Source organism: Magnolia sinica, chromosome 3, assembly GCF_029962835.1.
Source record: "Magnolia sinica isolate HGM2019 chromosome 3, MsV1, whole genome shotgun sequence".
Classification (NCBI taxonomy): domain Eukaryota; kingdom Viridiplantae; phylum Streptophyta; class Magnoliopsida; order Magnoliales; family Magnoliaceae; genus Magnolia; species Magnolia sinica.
Genome location: NC_080575.1, coordinates 45,448,027 through 45,471,044, shown reverse-complemented (window position 1 = coordinate 45,471,044; position 23,018 = coordinate 45,448,027). Strand labels below are relative to the sequence as shown.

General features: G+C 41.0%; 1 protein-coding gene and 1 non-coding gene across 7 annotated transcripts in view; one reads left to right on the top strand and one right to left on the bottom strand.

Annotated features, from left to right (window-relative positions):
• LOC131239884 (uncharacterized) overlaps positions 1–23,018 on the bottom strand; it is a 74,585-nt gene that overhangs the window by 19,655 nt on the left and 31,912 nt on the right. For 5 of the 6 annotated variants that reach the window (XM_058237789.1, XM_058237788.1, XM_058237790.1 and 2 more), the window contains 3 exons: positions 21,538–21,602; positions 9,356–9,503; positions 2,960–3,070 (listed from right to left, as the gene is read on the bottom strand). In XM_058237789.1, coding sequence (XP_058093772.1) covers positions 2,960–3,070; positions 9,356–9,472 — 228 coding nt within the window. In that variant the 5' untranslated portion in view covers positions 9,473–9,503; positions 21,538–21,602. The remainder of the gene's footprint in view (positions 1–2,959; positions 3,071–9,355; positions 9,504–21,537; positions 21,603–23,018) is intronic. The other variant, XM_058237792.1, reaches the window with a different exon arrangement.
• Positions 20,466–20,565, top strand: LOC131241888 (small nucleolar RNA SNORA64/SNORA10 family). The gene has a single exon (XR_009169454.1). It is a non-coding gene; the product is annotated as a small nucleolar RNA SNORA64/SNORA10 family (small nucleolar RNA).

Sequence of the window (23,018 nt, the reverse complement as noted above, 5' to 3'; positions counted from 1 at the left end):
GCAAGAAGATGGAAAACAACAGCGAACTAGCGCATTTTACTAATAGGCTTTTCAGCCAGCAAGCAACAACTTCAAAGCTGTTGTGCATGTTGGCACTCAACAGTCTTTAAGCTTCAAAATGTATGCGTGCACTAGCGCGTTTTACTAATAGGCCTTTCAGCCAGCAAGTGGTTGTTCTTTTTAACCACTTTCAGATCTCTCACCCCCTCCCCTAAATACACAACTAGAGGTGGCAATGGATCCGGTTTGGCTCAGATTCTCTCTTCCTGTGCCCAAGCTCGGCCCAAGCCCAAACTTGAAAAAAGTTGGTTGGACCGGAGCCTGACCAAGCCCGCCCTGAAATCTGATATGATCCCTATTTCCCCCCTAAATGTTCCAATCTATCCACTGGTCAAGTAGACCACACGTGCACAAAAAACACTTATCAATGTCTACATTCAAGATGCATGGGGTGCCTAATAGAGGATATGAATGACATTTGTACGATATAAGACATATACATTAAGTTAGATCGAGCCGAGTCAAGCTAGGCTAGGTTAGGCTAAAATGGCTTGAGCCCAAGCCCAGCTCAAAAAATTGATTGGACCATGCATGTAGGCTAGAACCTGGCACATGGGCCAACCTAATCAGTCTAAAGCCCGATCGCTAGCTGAATCACACTCGTCGGGCAGCTTGGCCCATAGCATTACCAACAACCTCACATGAGAAATATAACTCAAAATTAAACTGTCAAATGTCGGGCCCCACGTTAAATTGATCGTAAACCACCATAAAATAGTGAACTGATATTTTAGTTGGCAAATCCGTGGATGCCTTGTTGACGGTACTTTGTATATTCAATTCCAATTCCAAAATAGCACATTATTTTTTAAACAAAGTTTAAAATTGTTCCATATTAATGTGTATACCAAACTGGGTAAAGTTTGTACAAAACTAAACTATAATCATTTTAACCAGAAAAAAAAAAATTTTGTTGTATCCAAACAACCCCTTAGGGAAGAGGAAAAGAAAGATGTGAAAGTGGTTAGATAGAGAAACGACTATTAGGGGATCTAAAAATATCCAATTTTCGGTTTTTTTTGTTAAAACATTAATCAAGGAAAAAAAAAAATCCACTTTTCATTGCTTAACCAAACATGGTTGAAAAAGAGTTAACCGGTTATTTTTTTAACTTAACCAGTTATTGGCGTATCCAAACAGCCCCCACAAGATGTAATTAAAGGCATGTGGTATATCATGGCCCTCACAAATTAATAAAACCCTTCAAAGGGTTAATTTGTTTGCTAATTTGTCTTACTCGAATTAGCACACAAATGTCACTACCCAAAAAAGCTCTTGGATGGTCATCAGCTACTTTGCAGAATTTTTTTATTTTCTAGAAGGATGAAGGGAAGATGACGGAAAATAGAGCGAGAAGAGAGGGGTCAATAGATGAGAAGGGTACAAAGGGGATCTTTCACCTCGCGTGGGCGATCTACAGCTCGCTACAGGGTGAGGGCTCAAAGCAGATCTACTTTCAGCAGCCACAACAGAGATTCATTTCCCACTCGTTGTCCCAGAAGCAGCTGGAGCTATGGTAGAGTTTGGAGTTCATCGGAGGGAAGGTTGCACTCCTTTAAAGGAAAAGGTGTGGTCGAGCTTCAGCTGAACTTCCTCTTTGATATCAATTGTGACGAAAGTAGAGGGTTTGGATTCCAGCAGGCAAAGGGAGAAAGAGGGGTAATAGGAAGAGTCTCTAAGGTGGCGGATTCATTGAATACCCCACCATCTCTGTCGATTGCTTCCTGGAGGAGTCGATGGAGCTGAACTTCTCTAGGGTCTTTGGGCAGTTTGGGTCAGGCAGGGAGGCTATCATCCATGGGGTTAAGAGGTTGAAAGCCATTAAGAGGCTGCTTTTGTCCATACTTCATGATGACTTTCCTTCTCTGGCTGTTCTCTGTTCTGTAGTTGATATTTTGATTAACCATTGTTTCTCAGTTTCGGAGAATGGGGATGTGTTGGTTCCTCCTTGTCAACGGAATCTTTCTGATTCAAAGATTGATAACTTGGTGCAGCTTCTTTCTTGCTTGCAGGGGTTCTAACCTTCTTTGGGGGTAAAAGACTCATTGTTGTGGCTGAATGATAAATCGGGAATATTTTCGGTAAGGTCTTTCAACTCACTCATTGCTCAGGATGGGAATAATGGCTCATGTTGTTAGGCTGGCCTTGTCTGGTCCCATGGTGCTCCTATAGTGTTGGCCTTCATTTGGTGTAGCAAGAACAGGGTCCTTGCCATCAACAATTTGCGTAAAAGGGCTATGGTGTTGCCGAATATTTTCCTTCTTTGCTTCAGAAACGTGGAGTCAGTGGACCACCTATTCATTCATTGTCTCTTTGTTAAGGAAGTTTGGTCCACTACTTTGTTTTCCTTCAATGCCTCCTAGGTGATGCCAAGTTCTATCAAGGGCTTGTTCCACTCCTTGCATGCTGACAGGGCCATTAGGAAGGGCAAGTCTAGGTGGAGGGCTGCTCTACTTGTTGTTCTTTGGTCTATCTAGGGTGAAAGGAACAATTGCTTTCACAACAGAAGTGGCTCTATAGCTGGGGTTATCAGTCGGTTGAATTGTATATCAGGAATTGGGTGCCCTGAAAGGCAGTTTGTGTTTTTCGTTCTTTTCTTTTCTTTTTGTTTCTGCTTTGTTCTCCTGTTGGCCATTTGGCTTCTAATACGTTGCATTATCTTTCTCCAAAAAAAAATAATAATAATAATAATAATTGCCTTACTCATGCAAATGATTCACTCCAAATCCCAACTAAGCAACCACTCACAAATTAGTAAACAAGCCCCATACCACACTTGTTAGAAGGAATAATTGTGTTCTCTAAAGGCCACAAAGTTATAAAGTTTTGGACAGTTCAAGGTCAAGTTATTTGCTTATTTTAGCAAATGATATTTACCACATCTTGAAATCAGGCATACCGTTTCTTCCAGCTTTCGGTTCAGTGTTTGCATCTCCTCAACCATGCGGCGAACCTCTGCTAAAATAGCCTGTTCTGGGATCCTTCTTAAAGCAGCCTTCCTTTCTTGTGCCTAGTTAATAACAAGCATGTATTAAATGAAGATATAATATTTTACTAGCAAAAGATACCCCAAGTTAATGAACAAAAAATCTTAGTCACCATACCTGATTTAATGAACAAATCTAACTTACCAAGGGTAAAAGGTCCAAGAAAATATTAACAACACAGTTATAACATTATATGAAAATTTGGAATTTAAGAGTGACATAACATAAATGGCGTGTAACAGTTATAATTTTAATCACTTACCCACCCAAAACCAACTCATTGGTTTAGGCAGATCTTACAGGTGAAAAACACTATTGGTGGCTTGTTGAATTATTGCCGCCTCTTTGCTTTGTCTATTAAGTTATGGAATGGATTTATGCGCTACTTGTTTCGACCTACTTTTGTTATCTTTAATTCTTGTTATCTGGAATAAAGACAATAGGTAAGCAAAGACACGAGAGTGAAGTAGAAGGAAGAAATTGGGATAGGATTGACCAATGGAGAAGACATATTTAATCAAATGGTATTCAACAATCTAGGTAGGTAAGGACCAAAAAACCGAAGTGCTAAAAATTTTACTAAACAAGCATCAAATATAACCAAGCATAAATCAATGATCAGTGCCATTGGATCTCGATTTCTACACCCAGATGCAAGATATTATTTGTTAGATGGAACACAAACTCTCAGAGTTAGATTACCCAAAATCTGTATTTTGACATCTGGAAGTAAATAAGAAATACTTGTGCCCCAAAAATCTATAAGACAGTACTAACATGCTTCTTAAAACAAGCCTATATTAGAATCTCACACCATCTTTGTTGGGCTGTCAATGAATCGGGTTCAGGTTAGGTCCTGGTGTACTCAGCGTGATCGAACTTGTGGGAGCCACACAAGTGGACATTGCATGGCACCGTGCTTAAGCACGCTGCCCAAGCATGGGCCCAACTTGTGGGGCCCACCATGATGTATATGTTCAATCCACACCGTCCATCCATTTGGCCAAGTCATTCTAGGCCTTGGGCCCAAAATTGAGACCGATCCAGATCTCAGAAGATCCACACCATAGGAAACAATGGGGATAATGATGTCCACCATTGAAACCTTCCTAAGGCCCTACCATGGTGTTTATTTACCATGCAACCATGTTCCTAAGGTCACGTGACTTAGGGGGAAGGGAAAACACAAACATCACTTTGACTCGAAGCTTTTGTGGACCCCACCACTGTTAGAAACAGTGGGAACGACCTACTGTTAAAACCTCCCTGGAGCCCACCGCTATGTCCGTGCCAAATCCACTGGGTCCATCCATCTTTTTTCCAGCCCTTTTGGGTGGCCTCTCGAAGGCGGGACCCACTCTGGCATGTCCCATGGGTCCATCACCGTCCATCTATTTTCCTAGCCCATACAAAATGTGACAGATCCAAATCTCAGCAGGACCACGTTGTCGGAAATAACATGATTGAATGTCCACCGTCGAAACCTCTGAGGGGTTCACCATGAGTTTATTTGCCATCTTACTTGTTGATCAGGTCATGCAGTCCTAGATAAATGAAAATCACAAATATTATCTTGGTCCAAGTAGTGGAACCCACTTTAAACATTGGTGAATGAGTGTCACCATGGAAACCTCCACGAGGATCCACAGTGATGTATCTTTCTTACATCCATGTAGTGCATCTGTTTTCCATCCCATTTTGGGAGTGGGCCCACGTGAGGTATGTGAAATCCACACCATCCATTCATTCTTCCCATCCCATTCCAATGAGTAGATCCAAAGCTCATCTAGGATCACACCACAGCTAACAGTGTGATTCAACGTCTACCATGGAAATCTTCCTTAGGCCCACTGACTGTTGGGCCATGTTGGCCAGCATGTGGGGCCCGCAATGGACCCTGCCATGATGTATGTTTTATCCAAGCCACCAGTCCATTGCCCACTGTGATGTGAGGTGCCCACCTTGTGTGTGTTCCATCCGCATTAGCTAGGGAGCCAAACCTGTTGGATATTGTCCAGCAGGTGGAGCACCCTGCTAGCCAGTGGACATGGCCCACTGTGACAACCCACCTTGCTGATGTACTGTACATCTTGGCCATCTTGTCAGCCTATGTAAGAGCTTGAGCCTAATAATGGGGCAGATTTATGTCCCAAATGGACCACCCTTTATGGGTCAGTGGAGTTAATGATGCCCACCATTGGGACCCTTTTTAAGGGCCTACCGCAATGTGTGTATTGTGCCCACACCATAGGCCCTACCTTAGTGCGTGTATGACGTTCACGCCATGGGGCCGTCTTGTTATACGAGTTATGCGTTGACCATAGGTCCAACCTCATTGTATGTATGGTATTAGCACCATAGGCCCATTTTTATGTATGGGATGTATCTACATCATCCCACCTTGGGACCCATCCTTATTTCGGGTCCTACACATTGCCTATGATTTAGCCCATGTAGACCCATTATTGTAGATGGTAGGCTGCTCTCTTAGGCCTTATTTGAGGATAGTTGTAAGGCTCGCTGTGATGTCCATTCTGAGCCTACCATGATCATTTGTGAATCCTGCAATTCATCGCCTCGTTTGGATGACGATAGGTATATATTTTGGCCACTTATGTGTGGGTTTGCAGGCTTATTGAGTGGGCCCATTGACTTGAAAGCTCACTCAAGTGTAGCTCTCTGGGGCCCGTTAAACTTGGTTTCCAAGTAGGTTCCACCTATTGTGAATGATGCATTTTCCTTATCATATGGTGTGATGTTTTACATTTGTGTTGGTACGACACTTTCTTGATTATTTATGTGGCATTACATTAGTAATTAGTGCAAAGTTTACGCTTATATTTGTTATAGCACTTTCTTTACATTGATGTGACACCTTCTTTATATTGAGGATGCACTTACTCCATGCTAGATGTAGCATTTATCTTACTCTTGATTTAACATTGCTCTTACGTTTAGTATAGTACTTCTCTTATGCTTGATGTGGTATTACATTATCATATCTCATCCGCATTATATTTACGTGACTTGGATGATGGCTAATTCATGAATTTTGGCTCACCTATGCGTGGCAAGGCCACATTGACAACCTTACAACTTGGGGCATTTTCAGGGGACCCATATGAGATGGGGCTACCATACATGTATGTATGGCTTACATGACATGGTTGCATGACTCGGATAATGGACTCCTGCATTCGCGCATTGCATGATGCATTTGCATTCACACCCTAGCGACATCGGGGTTGTGGCTACCACACGATCATCATGGTTGGCAGCTTGAGTATGGACATAAGAAATCTAGTAACATTTACTAGGCACATAGGATGTCCCTGGGTGAGTCCCTAAACCCTGTGGGCCACAGAATGTTCCAACGTCAAGACCGAGTAGATAACATGAGCGTCTGAGTGCCAAATACCAGTAGGTTATGTCTCCTACTATGTCGGGGTCGGTTAGAAGGAGGTGTGACCTTATCCGCCCAGGTGAAGGGAGTTATAAGCTAGGTTGAATTTGACCAGCTCTTGAAATTTGTCCATTATCAACAAGCCGAGTGGGGATTGGCATACCACTGACGAGGCGGATAGTGAGGTCTCTTCCACTCGCTGGGTCACGAGCACGATGGAGCGGCAGGACAGTTTTAGAGTGTACTAGACCCGGATGATTCCAAATAGGAACCGTACTGAGATGTGGATTAGACATCACGATTGGCATGTTGCATTGCATCTTTAGCATATGACATTTGGCCCTGCAAGCCTCGGCATCGCATGGCTTGGGTATGTTGATAGTGTTTATGGACTTGTCAATCCGGCCCTCCATCATTACGCTTATTTTGACATTTGTATGCTTAGCACATGCATTGCGCACACACGCACGCTCTCTAAGCTTCGTAGTAAGTTTATGCACATTGTTTACATGCGGGTTATGCTAGAAAGCAAGAGCATGTGCCTGTCTTTTAAACTTTTGTAATATTATGTATTTCCCTTCAAGCACTATACTCGAACTGATATTATGGTGAAAATGTAATGATGTCTTAGTTTTGGTACACTTGTGGTTATGCTAATGTGCAAAAAAAAAAAATCGAAACATGGCGTATGAGAGCTGGGAGCCAAGAATGGAGTACTACGGAGGCTGCCACCACCAGATTCGGGGCTCGGGAATTCTGTAAGCCCATTCACCGAGTTTGGGGCATAAAAAAAGACTTGATGACCAATGGTCTGACTAAAAGTCTAGCACTTGATAGAGTGGAACCCCAATTAATTGGGATAAGGCTTAGATGATAATGAATTTCTATATGAAATGATGAATAATAATATTATAAATCTTGAATGCCTGGTATTATGTTATATATGCCCGATATGACATTGCCCGTAGACAATTTGAAAAAGAGGCATTTTATGCTTCTGAATAGGTGAATAATGTGCATGGCTAATGAAGAATCAGTCAATCATCTTTTTATTCATTGTCCAATGGCAAAGGAAATCTAGGCTTTCTTCCTAACAAGATTCAGAATCCCATGGATGTTCAATGGATCCATTAGCAAAATGATTCTTAAGTGGACTAATGGGCCTTTCAAAGGCCGCAAGAATGTCGTATGGAACCTAAACTTGTTTTGGAACCCGTTTTGGAATTCTTTGGAGGATTTCGAAGCAAAGAAACAATAGGAACTTTGAGAGTAAGTTTGCTTCAAGTGAAATCATGAGAAGGAATATCTAGGGTATGATAATTAGCTTCACTTTTCTGAGGCCTAAGTTCAATGGATGCTCATATTTTGATCTCTTGGCAGAAGTGGGGCCCACGTGATCTGTTCACAACATCCGACTCATCCATCACAAGTTACGTCACATTATCGCGGGGCCTAAAAAATCAGCCCAAACAGAAACTCGAGTGGCCCATAGAATAGTAGATACGTTGAGAGGGGAGCCCACCCTTGATTTGCATGGGTGACCCACAATGCTATGCATACGGAATCTAGGGCATTCAGACACTTCATCTACCATGGATATCCCAACCAATGTTCGAAATATCGGTATCATGTTAAGTATCGCACCCTTGGGATACAAATATGTATCTGTTATCGCACAGGAAATATCATTTGTATCAGGTACTTTATTGCACTTTTTGGAAAGCATGGGAAAACATTGGGAAAATGGTTGAATTTTTCAATGAAACTTCAAGGATTGTTAAAAAAAGACCTTAATACACACTTTTAAGTCATAACATCCCAAAAAAGAAGTGCACATAATAGTTTTCCATTGTATAGGGCCCTAAGCTATGCGTTGTCTGATTGAACTAATGCAACTATATTCAAATTAAATGCATAACATTTTGAGTGTATGTGATGATCATTTCATCAAACACTTTCAAATACTTCGAAATTAGTCTCAACTGACAGCTGATTGAAGGAAATTTTCAAAAGATATTGATATTTTAATAAATTTTATTAATTTTTAATTAAAAATGATTTTTATTTTCCAAAAATTGACAAGGACTTGACAAATCAGTAGATCAGCCCTCGTACATGCTTGATTTCATGTCTAGAGTGCAACATTTCAAGCAATTTGGGAGAAATTGGGGAAGTTTCAAAAATTTTCCAATTTTCCCCAAATCAAACTACCTACACTCAAATTTTGAAATTAGAGTGTATGTGATGATCATTTCATCAAATGCTCCTAAATACTTCAAAATTAGTCTCAATTGACAGCTAGTTGAAGGAAATTTTGAAAAGAACATGGAGAACATGAAGAACCAATGGATATTGAAATCAAAGCTCCAACTCCATGATTTTTCATGCAAAACATGAAGAGCCAATGGATTTTTAACCATTTGACACTAATTTAACATAATATCAACAAAAAAATTGGATCGAAAATTGAAAATGCTCATCGGATCGAACATGTCGGATATATCGGCACTACCCGTGCGTTTCGTATCGTACATGCGGGATACAAGATATATTGTGGGATATATCGGCCGATATCGTCAATATTTAAAACATTGATCCCAACTATGCCTTATACCAACTAATTGGGTCAGTAAATGAATTCTGTTCCACCATTCCACTCTATCCAGAGCCATAACTTTAGCTAGATCATAAGTCATCGAGTCTTTTATCACTATCACCACCCATGTCCTTTTAGGCGTTCCCCTTGCCCTTTTAGAGCATTCAACTTGTACCAACTCACTCCTAAGTGGAGGTCATCAAGCCAAGGATAAACAGATGCAATTGACAATCATGTAATTTTCAATATATGATTGTAAGACAAAGCCAACTCAAAATAGAGCTTAACAATGAGATCAACACAGCCTACCTGTTCAAGACGTCTTTGGAGTTGCAATCTGTAAGATCGAATTCTTCTCTCTTCGTATCCAGAAAGCACTCTGACTACAAACCAAGCTTTCCTTCCAAACTCCAATAATTTATCCATATTACTGAGCAATATCTGAAGTTAATTTTTTCTGCACACAGAGAATACATCAGCACTTTTTTTTTCTTTTTTCTTTTTGAATAAGCAGATGTATTAGCTTCTATGATGCAAATTGAATTGCAAAAAGTAACTAAATCATAGATCATTACACAGTTAAATCTGTCATATTTAACTTGTAGAACTACCAGTTGAAAAAATGATGTTAAATCTTTGTGTAACACCTCCTAATCGAATCATTTAGGATTCAAAAGTGAAGGAAGCTTCTTATTTACTAACACTGGATAAACAAGCATATTACCAATTCAAACCCTTATTGCCACAGCTGTAGATATAGGTATTTTGAGAATATGCCTCAAAGACTGATGGTTAATGGTGGCCCTAATGGGTGCTTTTGCTAGAACGGGTATTAGTGAGATAACCTTTTTAGTAACTGAGAAGAGAAGGGCAGTGATATTGATCAACAATAAGCTCAGAAGACTCTTGAAATAGGTGAAGGCAGAGAAAAGAAATCAATGTGAATGGGGCTCCTAGACAAGCTAGGACACAAGTAGAGGATTATAAGCCATACGATCATTACAAAGTCGTGGTCATCATCCAAGCCTTATACCAATTACTTGGAGTCAACGACATGAATCTTGTTCCACTGTGCCACCCTTGTCATGTTATTCAGATTTATAATGGAAGTTATGGCATATAATTTTGACACCAGCTGCCAACCTGACACAACCCTCCTTTATCCAGGATGGGGACCAGCAATAACAGCACAAAATTCCCACAGGCACAATGTCATAGACTATTACGTAGGTTGATTACAATCAAGTGCTCTCTAATAGTCTATTCCGTAGGTTGATCACAATCAATGAGTTCTATGCTATTACAAAGTTATATCTGTAGTATTTACCTTTTAGATGACTGATATCTTGTCTAAACTCTAAAGAAATGCGAGAAAGGAAAAGCATTTTTTAAAAGATACAACTAATGAATTTGTGTCCCCACCTCTTTACCCCCTACTATGACACATATCAATCATCAAGGTTAATGAGTATCAAAAAATCATTCTTCTCAACAAGATGAGCTTCCATCCCGGTCCCCATTGTCAATTCATCATGGTTAATAGTTATCAACGCATCGCTCTAGTCTTGTCATGTGTCCCCTACTTCAAACCCTAGGTCACTGAACCAACTGACACTAGGGTACTGAAGCAACTGACGCTACTGCATCAGTTAGGTTTGCTTCCTTTGACCCAAGAGAACCTAGCTAGAGAAGCTTTTGCCTGAAAGGTCCCCTTTGAATCTTTCTTCTTTTTTTTATTTGTGAAAAGAAAATTGTACTTTTCGAGAACAGGCTCCATTCCACCAATCGGCATATCCAAATCCACCTTCAATCCCATTCCCTCCAAGACTGTAACTGTAACGTCTCGGGAAAAAATCCGTACAAAGACCCGAGTACCACCTCAGGCAGAAATCACTTAGGACCAAATCCTTTAAAAATTAAACGGAAATTAACCAGTGCTAAACTAGATTACTTGTAAAATTAGCACTAATCACTTTAAATACGATCTGTAAGACCCAAAATGAGTAGAAGCGTTAACGCTACATTACCTAGAAACTTAGAATCCATCTCAAAACCCAGTTGCTCTCGGGAGCATCATGAAACTCCGTTTCGGACCTGGACCGCAGGTCGAAAGTTCGATTATCGAGAAACTATACGATTATGACCACATTACTGGGCTTGACAACCATCTCGGAAATCAAGTCTTAATAGTATCCCGAAACGCACAACTTGAGCCCGAAGCGAAGTGTGTGAGAAACGCAAATATCTTTAAAAAATGAACTGAAACTTAAGTGAATTGAGTCGTTTCACTTGCAGCCCAAATCTAAGGGTTCAGACCGTCGGAATCTGACCCAATTACACCCTCGGATCAAGGAAAATTTCCAACACATGTCAATGTACTTGTGGCCTTGATCGAGTACCGGTGACCGTCGAACTAAAACTGGTCCTCCGCGGTCGATCTGTAAATCCGATCGGACCGAAAACTTAGCCTGGCCTAGATCCAATGTCAGGAAGCTTAAGTCCGACCGCATGCAGAAAAGGGGCCTCCAAATGTGCTCCGTTGGACCGAAACTGTCGCCCTTTGGCTATAACCTAAGTATACCTTGGCCCTGGGGCCATTTCCATCAGTCCTGGGCTTATATAAAGGCCTAAAACCCTCTCTCACCCTTCACATACGAATTTCTAACTCTAGGTGAGAGAAGAGAAAAAGAGAGAGAAGAAAAGAGAGAGAAAGTGTGAGGGAAAGCTAAGGTTTGCTGCAGAGATTCTTCACTGCCGCTCTATGTATCGTATCACCGTTACCATATCGCTATACCAGTGATTCTAGTTCCATTTTCAGGTAAGAAATTCTAACCCTAATTTGTTTTAGAGATACAAGTAGAGTGAATGCTGAAGTAGCTAACCTATTCCATGTTATAGGTTGTCGTTGTGCCGTAGACGAGGACTTAGTCTTTAAACTGAGTTCGTTACAAGTCTACCAGCGTAAGGCGCGGACTATAAACGTTTAGGTTATGGTTTTTAAAGCTTTCAATGTCAGTCAATGATTTATAACTGACTTGAGTGTTATCACATATGCGTAGTTAGGATGTTTCAACATATTACACATATATGTAGGTTAGGCTATTTCGAATGCATTCTAAGTATTTGTTAAAATGTTTGAATGAATATGGAATTATGATTTGTGCTTGCTATGATTATTGATTGCTAATACATGATCGTTGTGCGTGTGGAAACTCCTATGTAGGAGGATTTGCTATAACATGTGTTTTAACTGATTTATTACCTCTATGTAATATGTGTAAGACTAAGTGTTTGATAAAATGCCTGAATGAAAAAATGCTTGTTTAAATGCATGTAATGAGGGTGTTGAGATAGGATTCTCAATCCCTTTAACTATGGTTATAGTACCTTTTATATAACCTATCTTACTACTATGTGTTGTATGGATGAAATGTCTGTGTATGGTAATATGTGTAGTATATGTTTGTTAAATTGCTCAAGTAAGATTTATATCTGATTTTCAATTGTCACATGCTGTTTTGGATTACTATATGTGAATGCTATTGTTTGGAATGTAGTTGGGGCTACGATGTAGTCCAGGCAATCGGTAATTGTCTGTGAACGGTGGTTAAACTACTTAACCACGACAGACACGCCCGATGAATCCGAGTCGTACGCTGCTTGTCAGTAGTTGTTAAGCCACGCGGAGTGCTTATGCGCTCCATGTCGATCGGCTCAACGTATGCTTGAACCAGTCGAGCTTGTCAAGCAACCCGGTTGACTCAATGTGTGTACACCATGTATGGACACTACTGTTTGAATCTAAGGTACCAACTTACCAGTGTCAAAACCTGTTTAACCTTGGTACCTCGATCCGCTAAGACTCATGAGCCGGGCATAGTGGCATGGGACACCGTGGCGTGCTGTTGGCATACGCTGGGGCGACGAGCCTCCCCATAGTGTCCAGTGAGCAACCCAGACTCGTGAGCCGAATACGGTGGTATGGGACACTGTATTCGAGTTGTCGACCTACAATCAGGTGACGAGCCCGTGGTGACCTTAAGCATACACTAGAAACTACGTTGAGGTGACGAGCCTTTTCGTAGTAAACTAGAGTATAAACCAAGCCTACGCTGACGGTGACGAGCCTCTCTGTAGCGACCTGGAAACCATCTATCGTATGTGACTTCTAGAATTGACGACCCTAGATGGATCAATGTTTGGGTTATGATATAAGGGAGGTACTTTAGCTTCCCAATCCTGCTGTATGAAAAGGTCCAATAAGAACTCGGTAATCACGTTCATGCACCGCATTGCATGTGCCTTTGGCGTTGGTGTTGAGCACAGAGGAAGGGGTGCATGCCACGACCGTAAGAAGAAGATCGTAGAGGGAGTGCAAGTGAGGGCATGCATCATTAATACATATCATTTTTGCATTAACCAGAGTACTTAGAGAAGCTTGATTGTATTACTTTATCATTACTGCTTGATTGAATTGATAACATGTTAACCTTTGCCTTATAGCTCCACTGAGTTGATCACTCACTCCCACGTTCTGGGACAGTATTTTAAACACCAACCCGACTCTATCTTAGCTGCAGGTGATGGCAATGCTTATGAGGCAAAGCCGGACTATTACGATGACGAGGAGGAGTTCTCCTATATGCAACTCTCTGGCGGGTCTATGTAGACCAGGAGTTGCGCTGACGGGGCTACAGGGTTTTGGATAGAGAACATTACACTTTCTGATTTTGTACATTTTTTAATTAAACTTGTAATTATTTAACCTAGTGACATTCATACTCTGAGGGCTTGCTATTACTTTTGTACAGTTTATATACATATCACAGTCTTCTGCTAGCGTACTTTTATTGCCTCTGGAGTATGATATGCTGTTTTGGTATAATCCTATTCATGTTTAAGGCACTAATACGGACAACATTTAATCATCATTATCTATGTTGCATAAGTAATGCGTTGGAACTCGTGAGTTGAGTCTATGCTCGACCTCCGATTTTCAAGGCATTACGGTAACCCCATCCCACAAGTGTAGAGGCACACCCTAAATGTTAATCTAGACAATCCTACTAGGCTGTTACCGTTGTCTACGATTTACACAGATATTAATAGACATGCTTATTTGATCCATGTGATTCATCCTCGATGATAGGGCATACATAATGAACAATCAGTGCTCATCCGCATTCATATGTATGCCTTCTCTTTTTCTTTTTCTTTTTCTTTTTCTTTTGTTTCCATTGTATCTAACAATTCACATTTTTCTCTTTCAAATGTCAGATTTGGAGCTTCATGAGCTCTATGTTAGACCTTCATGCTTCTAAATTGGGTTGACCTCTAGCTCTTCTAGAACCAGGACTATGTATTTGCACAGACCTCTTTATAACATGTACTACTATTTCTTTCTGTTTTTTTTTTTTTTTTTTTTAAGATTAACATGCACTACTAGTTTCTACTAGTAAGTAATTGTTATGATCATTAAGCTACAAACGGAGTTACCATTTATACCCAGCCTTATTGATAGACACATTCTCCATCGAATTTGGGACAACAGCACATCATTGTATGATTTGCTTTTATTAAAAGTAGAAAGAGAGGGTATATCTATTAACCGGTGTAGAGGTAGATATCATTTCCTAAATATTTATAATGCTCTTAATCCATAATTCCAGAATTCTTTTACAGAAAGAGATCTATACCCAAGAATGTGTATTTTGATGTAGTGCGTATGAATGGTATATGAACCTTTTTGCACTCTTATGTATTTGCTCTCTTTAGTCCATCTTATTATAATGCAACAATATTACTGATTGATCTTGATTCTAATTGTTCAATCAATGCAATCATTTTTTTAAGGTAAGGAAGAATTTTATTGAAGAGAGTGGCAAAATGGCAAGATACTACAACTAAAGCCCAGCTTACACTGACAATATGGTCAAAGGCTTCAATACAATGAACCCAATCAATCACAATTGACTTCATCCTCATAAATGCATCCACTACCGTTCCACTTCCATTCCAGAAGCACCAGTTATTCCTTTCCTCCCAAAAGAGCCCAGATTACGGCCAATAAAACTGACCTCCAAGCCACCCTTTCTTTTCTCCCGACCACACCCCATGCCAAGCAAGGAAGAGACCGATCATGGACCCTGGCATCACCCACACTATATTGAAAAAGACAAGAAACCTCTTCCACACCTTCTGAGCAAACACGCAATTGATAAACTAGTGGTACATGAACTTTGTGTTCCTCATACACAACGCACCAGTTGGGGATCACCATCGATCTTTTTTTGCAGATTGTCTATGGTAAGCAGCCTAGTTCTTCCCACTAGCCTACCAAAACCTGCAACCTTGGGAGGGACCCCATGCCACGCATTCTTTTCTCCCGACCACACTCCATGCCAAGGAAGAGACCGATCATGGACCCCAGCATCACCCACTCCATATTGAATAAGACAAGAAACCTCTTCCACACCTTCTGAGCAAAGACGCAATTGATAAACAAGTGGTAAATGAACTTTGTGTTCCTCATTCACAACGTAGCAGTTGGGGATCACCATCAATCTTTTTTCGCAGATTGTCTATGGTAAGCAGCCTAGTTCTTCCCACCAGCCTACCAAAACAACCTGACTAAACCTTGGTCCACAACTTGAATCCCTCTCACCCAAAAACAGCTTGAACTAGTGAAGCCTCTCTAAGAGCCGAATAAACTCCTCCACTTCCTCATCTGTCAAATTCCTCCGACAAGGAGGGGACTATACTCCACTGAAAACAGAGAAATACCGATCAATGGTAACATCCCCATCCGGAGCTAGACTAGCTAACCACGAAAACTCCACCTGGATAGAGCTCTCCCCAATCCACAAGTCTACCCAAAACCGAATCCTCTTCCCATTACAGCATTAAAAGAAAAAAGGATCCCCTCCTTGTTCACCGATTTGCCAACCGCCTTCCATAAATCCAAAAGCTCTATCTGACGACAATGGACCTTCACCCACCAACCCCATTCCTGAACGCCATATTTGCTAACAATCACCTCCCTCTAAAGCCTCTCATCTTCCATCCCGAACCTCCATAGCCACTTTCCTACTGCAAGGTTCATCTGCTGCAATTTTCTGATTCCTGCTCCCCCTTCCTGAAACGGCCTACACACCTCGTCCCATCTTAACAGATGAAATTTCTGCTTCATCTCAGATCCTTGCCACAAAAAATCTCGCCTCAACCTTTCCAACCTATCCAGTACTGACAGCAAGCACCTGAATGGAGACATGAATAAAGCAATAGGTTCGACATAGCCGCTTTAATCAACATAATCCTACCTCCCAAAGAGAGATGTCAACCCTTCCACCTAAACAACTTCCTCTCTACCCTTTCAATTACCTTTTAATTACTTGTCCCACAAATGTTTTGCAAGCTTGACAACACACATAGGGAGCCCAAGATACAGCGATGGATGAGACCCAGCTAGACACCTAAATACCTCTGCCAACGTTGGATATGCAAATGCCCAATAACTCACTCTTGAGAATATTAACATTTAACTCGAACACCACTTCAAAGCACCTCACTATTTTTCTCAAATTGTCCACCATCACAACATCTGTATCACAGGAGAGAATAATGTCGTCAGTGAACTGAAGATGAGAGATCTGGAAGTCAGTTCAGCGCCCTGAAGTCAATAATCAACACAATAAATTGACCGTTATCCAACATCTTACTCAATGCTTCTACAACACCACAAACAAGAATGGGAAGAGCAGGAAAATAATCTTTGGAAGACCCATTAACTAGCATCTAGAACTTAACTGCTCAAACACATTCTTGGATCCAATTCCTCCACGTCTGCCCACAACCCAACCTCCCCAACATATAATCAAGAAAAACCCAATTCACATGATCGTACACTTTCTCGATATCCCACTTACATATAATGCCCTTTTCCCCTGCCTTATATCGCGAGTTGACACAACGGACGACGATCAATGAGCCATCCAAAATTTGCCTACTCGTCACAAATGCACCTAGGGATTTTGAAATGACATTCCCGCATGGAATCTTGAAGCGATTTTATTATTATTATCTTTTTTTTGAAGATTTTATAAGGTCCCCCAAATCAAAGTAATAAGCCTAAAGTCCCGCAAGCACTCAGCTCCTTTAACTTTCAAGATGATAGCTAAGAACGAAGCACACGACTCAAACGAAATCCAACCTCTCTCCAAAAATTCAGCTAAAAGCTTCAAATTCAATGCAATAATATGGATGGTTAAAAGGAAAACTAATCAAAGTTCCAAATTCCATTTGTGATTGTTAAATGGTTTTATATATATATATATATATATATATAGAGAGAGAGAGAGAGAGAGAGAGAGAGAGAGAGAGAGAGGAATGCTCACCTACACACTGGTTCGCACGTCATTACATGCGAACCTTGATGTCTACCGTAAGATCTGACGTATGGTCTAGATTACGTGCAAATTTGAGAGTGAGTTTCGGTCATACGCACGTTGCAGAGAGAGACGCTCTCCTACTCACACGGTTGGCTCCTGACGCGAGTTTCTTACGGAAGCCTTTCGCACGAAGTTACTGCACTAGGATGTTAGGTGGGGCCCACCATGATGTTTGTGAGAAATCCAACCTGTCCATCCGTTTTGCGAGATCATTTTAGTACATTAAACCAAAACTGGAGTGGATCCAAAACTCTAGTGTGATGAATGAGAGGAAACAATGGGGATTCAGTGACTACCATTGAAACATTCATTCGGCCATAAAAGTTACTTATCAAGCTAAGTTTTTTGTGATTTTACTTCATCCCATTAGGAATGACCTTATAAACGATTTGGATGGCATATAAACATCAAGGTGGAGCCCAGGTTCATTTCAATGGTAGTAAAGTCTTTCTCCAGTTTTACATCTTGTATGGCCCACTAAAGTTTTGAATCTACCCCATCTTTGGGTGTATGTTCTAAAATGATCTCGCAAAACAGATGAACGGGGTGGATTTATCACAAACACCACGGTTGGCCCCAAATAGCATCCTAGCACACCTACTTTGTGCGACAGGCTTACGTAGAAAACTCGCTATAAATGGAAACAGATTGGCTACTCTCTACCACTAACCAATGGCTAATGGTCGGTGCTCTGTGGACCCCAACACGGTGTATGTATCTCATCCATGTCGTCCATGCATTTTTCCAAATAATTTTATGGTATGAACCCAAAACTCAGGTAGATCAAAATCTCAAGTGCGCCACACGATGTTGATTTAAACTCTCACCATTAAAAATTTCTTAGGGCTACGAAAGTTTTGGATCAAGCTGATATTTGTTTTTTGCCTTCATCCAAGTTTGTATGACCTGGTCTACAGTTGGATGTCAAATAAACATTACTGTGAAACATAAGGGGTTTTTAACGATAGACGTTCAATCACTACTCTTTTCCCATGGTGTGGCCCATCTGATATTTTGATATGCCTCATTTATGGGATAAATTATTAAAATGATGTTTAAAAATGGACGGACGGTGTGGATAAAACACAAAGATCATAGTGGGACTCACATAGCACCGACCGCTAGCCAAACCACGTTTTTTGAGAGATTGGGTTTGAGAGGGTTTTTTAATGAGAGTGAGAGAGTCCGAGAAAGTGGGGGTTGCGTGTGAGAGAGTATCAGATGCAGATTTCCTGGGAAAGCAAGCTTTTGAGCTGGAAACCTTGGTGAGGCACACCGTAATGTTTGTGAGAAATCCACCCCGTCCATCCATTTTGTGAGGTCATTTTAGAACGAGGGTTAAAAAATGAGCCCGATCCAATACTCAAGTGAGCCGAAAACGTGAGGATTGAACTTCCACAGTTGAAATATTCGTGTGGCCAAGGAAGTTTTGAATTAGGCTAATATTTTTGTTCTCAGTTCATCCCAGTAGGAATGACGTTATGAACGGTATGGATGGCATGTAAACATCTTTGCCAACCCCAGGGAGGTTTCAATGGTAGGAATTTCCCTACCCACCTTTTCCTTTAGTGCGGCCCACTTGAGTATTGTATCCTGCTTACTTTTGGTCTCAAGTCCTAAAATGAGCTAAAAAAATGAATGAACGGAGTAGAATTTTCACAAACATCATGGTGGGCCCCACCTGGGTTTACAACTCCAGTAACTTCCTACGGGAGTCAGGAGCGATTTAGAGAATCAGGAGAGTGGATTGAGAACGCGGTTCGGCTAGTGACGGTGCCACTAGATAGGTAGCTAGTGGTCGGTGTTATGTGGGCCCCACCATGATCTATGTGTTTTATTCACACCGTCCATCCATTTTTACACAACATTTTAATAATTTATCCCATAAATGAGGCATATCAAAATCTCAGGTGGACCACACCATGGGAAAAAGAGTAGTGATTGAACGTCTACCATTAAAAACCTCCTATGGCCCACCATAATGTTTACTTGACATCCAACCTGTAGATCAGGTCATACAAACTTGGATGAAGGCAAAAAACAAATATAAGCTTGATCCAAAACTTTTGTAGCCCCAAGAAATTTTTAATGGTAAGAGTTCAATCAACACTGTGTGGCCCACTTGAGACTTTGATCTACCTCAGTTTTGCGTTCAAACCATAAATTTATCTGGAAAAATGGATGGACAGCATGGATGAGACACATACACCATGTTGGGGCCCACAAAGTACCGATAGGGGAGTAGCCAATCCATTTCCATTTACACCGGTTTTCCTGCGGAAGCCTGTCACAGGAATTAGGCGTGCTGGGATGTTATTTGGGGCCACTGTGATGTTTGTTAGAAATCCATCCCATTCATCTATTTTGCGAGATCATCTTAGGACATACGAGCAAAAATGGGGCAGATTCAAAATTCGAGTGGGCCATACAAGATGGAAAACTAAGAAAAGACTTTTTTACCATTGAAACCTTTCTGGGCTCCACCTTGATGTTTATTTGCCATCCAAACCGTTTATAAGGTCATTCCGAATGAGATGAAGTAAAATCATAAAGAACTTAGCCTAATAAGTAGCTTTTGTGGCCAAATGAATGTGTCAACAGTAATCATTGAATCCCCATTGTTTCCTCTCATGCAACACACTAGAGTTTTTATCTAATGTACTAAAATGATCTCGCAAAACGGATGGATTTCTCATAAACATCATGGTGGGCCCCGCCTAGCATCCAGCGCAATAACTTCATGCGAAAGGCTTCTATAGGAAACCTGCATAAAGAGGCATGGAAGTGGGAGAGTGTATCTCTCTCCGCGAGATGCACATGACCGAAATTCACTCTCAAAATCGCACATTATATAAGCCATACGTCAGATCCTATGGTTGACATCAAAGTTCGCACGTAATGACGTGCAAACTGGTGCGTAAGTGAGCATTCCTCTCTCTCTCTCTCTCTCTCTCTCTCTCTCTCTCTCTCTCTCTCTCTCTCTCTCTATATATATATATATATATATATAGAGAGAGAGAGAGAGAGAGAGATGCTCTCCCAACAACCAGTTCTCATGGGAACTTCATAAGAACTTTTGACACGTGATGTGGGCACAAAATCCGAACGGTCTGCTAGATGAATTACCTCATGAAACCCCCATAGCTAACTTTTTGGCCTGATCCAAAAATCTGGTGGGCCATAGCAAAGTGTAAATTTTTGTGTGTGTGTGTGTGTGTGTGTGTGTGTGTGTGAGAGAGAGAGAGAGAGAGAGAGAGAGAGAGAGAGAGCCAATGGTTAGAATCATTTAGTCAATGATGTTATGTTGTAGTAAGAAAACCACAAATTACAATGAAAAGCGTAGAAGGATAAACTCAATTGTCATCTTCTTCTTCTTCTAAGCCTTGTCCCAACTAATTGGGGTCAGCTATAAGAATCTTGTTTGGCAATTACCACTATATCAAGGACCACATCTATTGTTAAACCATGGGTCATCAAGGACCATCTCCACATCGGTCCTTTTGGGCCTTCGCCCTTCCCTTGCCCATTTATAGCCTACAACTTGAACCAACTCAACCCTAATTGGTGCGGTTCTTAGTCTCTAATAGACACAATCAAAGATTTTCTTCTTTGAAAATAAGCAGCGAACACAATTAGCAAATAGAAAAAAAAAAAAAAAAAAGGAGTATTTGGTCGAGCCTTATGTTGTAGCCTCGTAGGAGATAAGATGTAAGGGTCAAAACATTGGTTTCGATCTTAGCTCAATACACAAATGAGACAAACAAATTCCCACTTGATGCAATAAAAACACAAGGGCGTCGAATATTGATAAATAAACTAATCAATTAAAACCATGAAAATATATGTATGATGAAAAATCCAGGATGTAAGTCACAGCATTAGATTTCAATCTTAGAATGATAGGCAAATGAGATAAACAAACTCCCACTTGATGCAGTAAAAACATAAGGACATTGGATATTGATAAATAAACTAATTATTAAGACCATGAAAATATATGCATGACGAACAATCCAAGAAGCCTTCTATCTAAAGTCATGTTACCTAATTTGAACTTCTTTCCTTCTAGATCCGCCACATAAACACAGACAAGGATGTCCCATATTTCTCTGAAATAACAATATAAACTAATTAGTATCAGAATTTACCATGTGTGCATCAAGCAATGTATATGCAAGCAGTCCTCTAACAAACTGAAATAAAACAATTTGAGAAGACATACGCAATCCCTACACATCCACATAGGACTTCTAGAGATGGTTTTGCCAGAGAAAACATGCCACTACTAAAATACAGGAATTATACAGACTTCTAGAGATTTTATTTTTATTTTTTAAGGCAACAACATGTTATTAGAAAGCCGCAAATGCGGACAATGAACACAAACCCACAACCCCAAAGATACTAAAAGACCGCCCGAGGCATGCTTAAACGTAGACCGCCCAACCCAAAACCAACCATTTGACTTTACAAAGGACATCTTCAACCTTCGAACATTCATTCCTAAAACAGCGCCCATTCCTAGCACCCCGAACGGCCCACAAAACGGCAATAATGAGCAGCCTCCAAATAGTCTTACCAGATTTCCCAACTCCACCATTGTGCCGAGCCCAAAGCAAATCTCCCAAATTCAGCATCACCCAATTGACATTCAACATGCTAAGGATATGATCCCAAACTTTTTGGGCAAATGGGCAATGGATAAAAAGATGATTTATCGATTCCTTGTTCGCCATGCACATCAAACAAATATTGGGAAGAACTAGGGATCTCCTCTAAAGATTGTCAATCGTGAGGACTCTCCGACGACCAAGGAGCCAAACGAAGACCGCCACACAGGGAGGAGCTCCGTAGAACCAATGGAGGAACGGGTGCGATGGAGAATGAGAGGAAGGCGAGTCTGACAACATATCAAAGAAGGACTTCACCGAGAACCTCTCAGATCGGACCCTTGTCCAACAAATAGCGTCCTCTTCATTAGGAACATGCATAGACCCCTTCAAGAAATCCAAAAGATTAGCCACCTCATCAATCTCATCATCCAAAAGAGCCCTACAACAAGGAGTCTAGACAACTGAGCCCTCGAAAAAAGATACACAGTCCACCACACGAACACAGCAATCATGGGCGAGGCGAGCAATCCTCAGGAAGAGAGCTTGAAGAGGCTTATCACCACACCAAGGGTCAACCCAGAAATGGATGTGCGTCCTGCTACCAAGTCTAAAAGAAATCCCATGTCTAACAAGGTGCTCCATGGTAGCCAACGCTTTCCACACAGTCGAGGCCTGGTATAGCAAATAGCTAAGAGGACCTCACAACCCAACCTACTCCTAGCATACCGTACTTGGAAGCAATCACTTGTCTCCACAATCTACCTTCCTGCACCATATCCATTTCCCAAGAAGAACAGTATTTATAACGCGTAGAGGTTTAATACCCCCTCGATTGGCTTGCAAACCTCCTCCCATTTAAGCAAGTGAAACTTCCTGGTATCAGTTGCGTCGTTCCATAAAAAATCCCTTCTC